The sequence below is a fragment of the Camellia sinensis genome, chromosome 11 (assembly GCF_055761805.1).
Source record: "Camellia sinensis isolate YWXY chromosome 11, ASM5576180v1, whole genome shotgun sequence".
NCBI lineage: Eukaryota > Viridiplantae > Streptophyta > Magnoliopsida > Ericales > Theaceae > Camellia > Camellia sinensis.
Window position 1 is genome coordinate 140,653,067 of NC_138971.1, and position 7,802 is coordinate 140,660,868.

Below are 7,802 nucleotides of genomic sequence, written 5' to 3' on the forward strand. Positions count from 1 at the left end.
TTTAGGCATCCACCTGATTAAGAAGTCCAAAACCTGCTACACCAGCATGTAATTTTGAGAATTGAAATTTTTTAGTAACTCTTAATTTTTTTATAAAAGAAATATGTAAAAATATATATAAAAAATTAATTATTTTATAATAGTTTTTTGACTAAACGACTAAATTGTCAAAATAAGCTTAAGTCTTATTTATTACTTTTTTTTTATACATTAAAAATATAAAAAAATAACTAGGCCCAAGTCTCCAAGCCCCCATAGTGATAGTTATGGTCAGTAATTCAACATTACCAAAAAAATTATTCAAAGAATTTATTCAAAAACAGGCATAGTGTGAGCTCTACTTATTATTATTTTAAATTTTTATTACTAATTTTTTAAGTATTAAGCAGAACCCACGAGCTGATATAATTGTTTTTAATTTTAATTTTTTTTTATCTTTATCAAATATAAATATAAACATTTTTATTCATTCTAATAAATAAAATAAAATAAAGAGTCGCGCTTGACTTTGCAAACAACACAATCACTTGTTGTGAAACACTAACTATAAATTGCATACCATTCGTAACATATATTCATTCAAATGTATTATGCACTCAACTTCTTTGCTGCATTGTAATCATATATATGAAGGAACACATGAGAGGTCCTGTAGTTGGCTTGCTATGGTGGATTCTTGCCATACCAAGTCTCCATTTTAGCTTCTGCAATGGAAACTCCACTGTGTCTTGCATTGCAAAGGAGAGACAAGCCCTATTGCGGTTCAAGGACGATCTTACTCATCCTTCAAGCTGGCTTTCCTCTTGGTCTAGCAATGACGATTGTTGTTCATGGGATGGAGTTGTTTGTGACAATTTTAGTGGCCATGTCCGTGAGCTCCATCTTCAAGGTTCATGCACAGACTACTCAGATCTTATGTGTAATGATTACATACCCAAGTTGGGTGGTAAGTTAAATCCTTCTTTGCTGAATTTGAAACATTTGAATTACTTGAACTTGAGCTACAATGATTTTGGAAGGATCAAAATCCCCAATTTCATTGGTTCTTTAAGGAGTTTAAGATATCTTGACCTCTCTGAAGCTAACTTTAGTGGAGTAATTCCTCAAACACTTGGGAATCTCACAAGTTTGCACTATCTTGATCTTCGACATTGTTATCGTATTAGTTTGAGTCTTGAAAATTTTCAATGGATTTCTGGTCTTCTCTTGCTCCAACACCTCGATTTAAGTTGTGTGGATCTTAGCCAATCCTCTAATTGGCTGCAAATGACTAGTATGCTTCCTTCTTTGGTAGAATTACACTTGCGTCGCTGCCAACTTGATCTCCCTTTTTCTCTTCCTGGCCTTAACTTTACTTCTCTTGCCGTCCTCGATCTCTCTGCAAACAACATCAAACCTTTGATGCCAAATTGGTTGTTTGGTCTTACTGGCCTTGATTCTCTGGGTCTACGATCTTGTGATTTTAGTGGTCCAATTCCTAATGGACTTCAAAACATGACTAGCCTTCAAGATCTTGATCTCTCAGGGAACAATTTCAATTCCACCATTCCCATTTGGTTGTATAATTTCAAAGGTCTCAAATCACTCGATCTTGGTTGGAATGATTTACAAGGTCCAATCTCAGGTGACATTGGGAATATGACTTCTATTATTCACATCGATTTGTCATACAATAAAATTGAAGGAAGAATACCAAGATCTATGGGAGGTCTTTGCAACACAAAATTTATTGATTTTTCAGATAACAAATTTGGTGACATATCAGATGTTTTTAGAAGTTTGACTGGATGCATTTCAGATACTTTGGAGACGCTAAGCTTAATTGGATGTCAACTTTATGGTTCTTTCGATGATAATCTCGGGCAATTTAAAAATTTGCAGGAACTACATCTTTCAGTTAATTCGATTGTTGGTCCACTTCCATGGTCAATAGGAAGATTATCATCGTTAAAATCATTATATTTGACTGATAATCAATTGAATGGAACAATTCCTGAAATTCTTGGTAATCTCACGAAGTTAGAAGAACTATATATAGATTATAATTTGTTGGAAGGAATTGTGTCTGAAACTCATTTTGCCAACCTCAAAAATTTGAAAATTTTAGGTGCTTCTGACAATTCATTGATTTTTAAAGTAAGCCCTAAGTGGATTCCTCCCTTCCAACTTGATCAGATTCTTTTAAGATCATGTCATTTGGGTCCACGTTTTCCTAATTGGCTTCAATCACAGAAGAAACTTTCAAACTTGGATTTTTCGTCGACTGGAATTTCAGGTAATATTCCTACTTGGTTTTGGAACTTATCTTCTGGAATTCATTATTTAAATCTCTCTCACAACCAAATCCATGGTGAGATTTCATATATTCCAAAACGTGATGACCATTCATACCCAAGACCTATGGTGTACTTAAGTTCCAACCAATTTAGTGGTCCATTGCCTACTATCTCTCCATGTCTAAGTGAGCTAGATCTTTCCAACAATTCATTTTCAGGAGATATGGCTCACTTCTTGTGCGGTAGATCGAATGAAACAAGTCAATTGAGGATTCTTATCCTTGGAGAAAATCTTTTGTCAGGAGAAATTCCTGATTGTTGGATGACTTGGCAATCAATAGAAGTCATTAATCTTAGAAACAACAATCTGAAGGGGAGTATTCCAAGTTCCATAAGCTTTTTAAGTAACCTGATCTCATTGCAAGTGCGCAGCAATAGTCTCTCAGGAGAATTTCCTCCATCTCTACAAAATTGTAAAAAGTTATTGATAATAGACCTTGGCGTGAATGAGTTTGTTGGAAGCATACCAGCATGGATTGGGAAAAATCTTCTTGACTTGAAGGTTCTTAACCTTCGTTCAAACAGGTTTATTGGTGAAATTTCTTCCAAACTCTGTCACCTAACCTCTCTTCAAATCTTAGACTTGGCAGATAATAAATTGACTGGAACCATACCATGGTGTGTCAACAATTTCACCGCCATGGCCACAGTAAAAAACTCAAATAACTGGTATTGGAATTCTTATTCTTATTATGATGGGGAGATCATAGAGACTGAATTTGTGGTGACAAAAGGAAATGAGTATCAGTATAGCACTATTCTCCAATTTTTAACTAGTTTGGACCTTTCAAGCAACAATTTATCCGGGGAGATTCCTGATGAACTATCAAGTTTGTTGAGCTTGATATCAGTGAATCTATCTCGAAATCACTTGACAGGAATGATCCCCAAGAAGATCGGGAACATGAAGTCATTGAATTCTATTGATCTCTCAAGAAACCAACTCTCAGGGAAAGTCCCTTCGAGCATGTCAAATTTGAATTTCGTAGGTTATCTTGATATATCTTATAATAACTTGTCAGGTGAAATTCCAACAAGCACCCAACTCCAGAGCTTTGATGCTTCTAGCTTTGTTGGCAACAAACTCTGTGGACCTCCACTCACACAGAAATGTAGTGCGGATGGTGAACCAGTGAACAATGGAGGAAACGAGATAGACAAAAGAGAAGAACCTAAAGTGGATTGGTTTTATCTATGCATGGCATTAGGATTTGTAATGGGTTTTTGGGGTGTCTGTGTTCCTTTTTTGCTCTTCAAGTCATGGAGGTATGCCTATTTTCAGTTTCTAGACGTAATGTGGGATAAACTTTGTGTTGTGTGTGGATGTTGGTAAGCCCAAGATTACGTCAAATGTTGTGCTTAGCATTAATTGTTTTGTTTTGTTTTTTGTTTTTGTTTTGTTTTGTTTTATTTTTGTGTGCAAATTAGATTGCGGTCTATGTATTTTGCTTATTGTGTTAAATTGGTTTATATAATTTTAATTGTATCAATTTTATCACTTAATTTTTTTATTTTGTATTAATTTGATTAAATTAATAATAATTGTTAAAAAATAAAAATTTATTTAAAAGAAAATTGACCATTTGAAATTAATCATTAGGCACTCAATTTCTTTGAGTAGATTGAATCAACCTTTTTGAGAGGGTGATTTATGATCAGGAGTTGGGCCGAGGTAACGGCCGAGCAGATTGAGAGCCCAACGGTGCATGGGGCCGAGATGATTGACCATCCGCCAAGAAATGGGCTGCCAGAACCTGGGCCGGGCAGAACTTGGGCTAAGCGTGAGCCGCCCCGACTCAAGGAGGAGCTCGGCTAGATAGCGCTTGGTTGGACCGAGCTGCCCGATCAGGGGATGGCTGAAGCCAGACACGCTGAGTGACCGGCGCCCGGTAAGGCGTGGTCAACCGAGGAGACTGTTTGACCGGCAGGAAGGCCGACCAAAGGAGGTACCCGGGCTAGGCTTTGCCGGGATGCCGCCTAGCCCAGTCCTCCATGTGTTTATCCGGTTAGGCGCATGGGTATGAAGCATGGCATGGCCGTGGTAGAGCAGCTCGGCTGCCGAGCTCCAGCTGTGAAGTCAGGCAGTTGAGATTAGGTGATGTTCAGCAAGGTCTATGCTGACAGATAGGATAGTAGAGCCACGTGTCAGGAGATGACTGGGAGTGGGTAAGGGGCTCAGAAGGTATATAAGCTTGTCTGCGCCCCCATACGACGAACATCTCTGTAAGGAATTCTTACACTAAAACACTCTCTCCCTTCTCTCTATCCATCCTAAGGTGTGTGCTAACTTGATCGTCGGAGGGTTTTTCCGGCCACACATCGCCGGGTAGCTCACCGTTACTTGCTCGCAGGTGATCGGATATCGACGGAGCTTGGAAGAAAGGAGTACGGGCTTGCCGGAATATTTGCTCCCCGTACAATTGGCGCCGTCTATGGGAAACTTGACAGACAAAACCTTGTCTTCCAGGTTCATCTGATCACCGTCCATGGCGAACAACGACGAGTTTCCGTTGTCCGCCATCGACGGAGCCACCCCGGAGTATACCCGAAGGAGAGAGGGACCTCCTGCTGTCCATCCAATGGCTGACTTGGGAACGCTCACTGGCGGACAGTCAGGAGACGCGCGGGACAAGCGCGGACGAAGTCATGGACATTCACGGAGTCCAGAAGGTCACCGGCGGAGGAGAGACTCGCACGCCAGGCGACTGGAAAGCAAGTTGAGGGATCAAGATGCTGTCATCCGGCGAATGGCGGCGGAGATGGAAGATCTCAAGCGGCATGTCAAAGGGAAGGGTGTAGTTGGAGTGGGAGACCACAGTGAGCGCACCCCATCCCGCCGTTCAGGCGGTCAGAGTCAGCGACGTACTCAGTCAATATCCATTACCAGAAGTTACCAGGTTGGTGATTCCGATGTTGGTGCAGGGAAGTCTAGCGCGCAAGACAGAACCTACAAACCCTCACGTCCGGAGACGACGTCGAGGTACTCTTACTCTGCTCAGTCAGAGGATTTACGGGCGGTCTTAAAGGAGCGGGCCCGCCGGCGCGAAGCACAGAGAATACCGGCGCTCCAGCGGTTATCTTATGGGGTACACGCCAGTGAGGAGGTCGGAATGCCTCCACCCCGCCAAGTAGTGCCGCTCTTTGAAGATACGGACTTGGCCAGGCTGAGCGCCAACCCATTTTCCCTGGATATAGAAACAACACCGCTTCCGGCAGGCTTCCACCAGCCTAAGTTCACACTTTACGACGGGAAAACCGATCCTTACATGCATGTGAGTCACTTCCGACAGGTTATGGCCGGACATAGGCGGAATGACGGACTTATGTGCCTAATCTTCCCGTCAAGTTTGGGCGAGCTAGGCTTAAAGTGGTTCGAGCGGTTGCCGGAAGGGAGCATACAAAGGTGGCATCAGTTGGCCGAGGCGTTTGTTACACGCTTCAAAACCAACACAAAAACACCAAAGGAAGTTGATCATCTGCTAAGTGTCAAGATGGAACCGAGCGACACACTGAAGGTATACAACTCAAGGTACTGGGAAACCTTCAACGAGATCTTGGACTGCCCGGTCAACCTTGCAATCACGCAATACAAGCGTGGTCTCCCGGTTGGACATAGACTGCGGGACTCGCTTACCATGCACTAGCCGACCTCCATGGGCCAGCTCATGCAGCGCATCAACGAGCACATCCGAGTAGAGGACGACGCATCAGCTTCTACCATGAAGGCCACCCCAGTAGCAACAGACAAGAAGACGGCAGGCAAAGTGCACGCAGTTGGGCAAGAGTCCAGCCGCGCAAGTGACCGAGCAGAGGAATCAGACCGTGGTTCAAATCGAAAAAACCAGGGCAGAGGACGTCGAAATGACCGGGATGACTACCCCCGAGATGACGTAGCAGACGCAAACAGAAGGATGAAGGCAAGGACCGGCATCACCACAGTCTTCAAGATTCCAATTTATCGTATACTTAGTGAAATCCGAGACGAGGAGTATGTCCGGTTTCCTGCTAAGTTGGGCGATGGACAGAAGGGCTATAATCCGCGGTATCGCTGCACATTCCACCGGGAGAGGGGCCACCGAACAGAGGATTGTTTTCCATTGCGCCAGCACTTGGAAGAGCTGGTTGCAGCCGGGCATTTAGACCTTTACATTGATGGCGGATTAAATCCAAATCAGGCTCCGGTCGATCCCAGGGGACAGGATGACCGAGATGCACCACCACAAGGAGTTGTTAATGTCATCCACAGCATCGTGGAACCGGAGTGAGTTTGCGAACTTCGGGGCATGATAAAAAAGGTAGAGCATATGAGGGAAGTTTTGTCGTTGCAGCCTGCCATCAAGAGGGGGAGACTGAAGAAAAAGACGTGATTAGTTTCACCTCAAGAGATCTTGAGCGCATCCAGACGCCGCACAACGATGCCCTGGTGGTAACATTACGCGTCAAGGACTTTGATGTTAAGCGGATCTTGATCGATCAGGGAAGCTCGGTCGAGATCATGTACTACGAAGCGTTCAAGCAGCTTAAACTCCGGGAGACAGACTTGGCTCCGGCAACTTCGCCACTGGTTGGATTCAACTCTCAACCGGAGTGGCCTTTGGGAAAGATTATCCTGCCGGTCAAAGCGGGATCCGTGGTCAAACAAGTTGAGTTTTGGGTGCTACAAGTGCCTTCGACGTACAACCTTATCCTTGGAAGGGGATGGTTACACGCCATGCAAGCTGTAGCATCGACTTATCACCAGGTGATGAGATTCCCCTCGGCCATGGGGGCAATCGAGGAGATTTGGGACGATCAGGTCATGTCCAAGCAGTGCTTCGTGGCAGTCAACAGAAGCCGGGCTGCCAAAGGATTCGTTCAAATGATCGAAGGACCGGAGGACCAGGGTGTCTTGGATGATGTGGGCACCAAGGCCGAGGATAAGGCTGTTGAAGAATTGGTTGAAGTGCGGATTGATACCGAGCAGCCGGACAAGTTCTTTCTGCTCGGTTCAAGTCTCACGACCATAGAGAGGACCGAGATGGTTGAGTTTTTGATGGCGAATATCGAAGTCTTTGCATGGTTGCCTTACGACATGCCTGGCCTCGACCCAAGTGTTATCTGCCATCACCTCAATGTTTTCCCTGGAGCAAAGCCAGTCATCCAGCGAACAAGGAGATCGGCGTTGCATCACGCCAAGGTAGTTGCTGAGAAGGTAAAGAACCTACTTGAGGCACGAGCAATTCAGGAAGTGCACTATCCTCGGTGGATTTCCAACACAGTAGTGGTGCCTAAGAAGAATGGGAAGTGGCGAGTTTGTGTCGACTACAAGACAGTCAACCGAGCTTGTCCCAAAGACAGCTTCCCTTTGCCGCGCATAGACCAGCTAGTGGACTTGACGGCTGGACACAATAGGCTCAGTTTTTTGGATGCGTACCGCGGCTATCACCAGATCGCCATGCATGGGCCTGACCGAGAGATCACCTCTTT

The 7,802-nt window shown here is 44.0% G+C and overlaps 1 protein-coding gene across 1 annotated transcript; it reads left to right on the forward strand.

The window, feature by feature from the left end:
• The first annotated feature begins 639 nt into the window (after window positions 1-639).
• Window positions 640-3,669, forward strand: LOC145802674 (receptor-like protein EIX2). The gene has a single exon (XM_082895439.1). It carries the CDS (start codon window positions 640-642, stop codon window positions 3,667-3,669), a length of 3,030 nt encoding a protein of 1,009 aa, XP_082751565.1.
• Window positions 3,670-7,802: the final 4,133 nt, after the last annotated feature.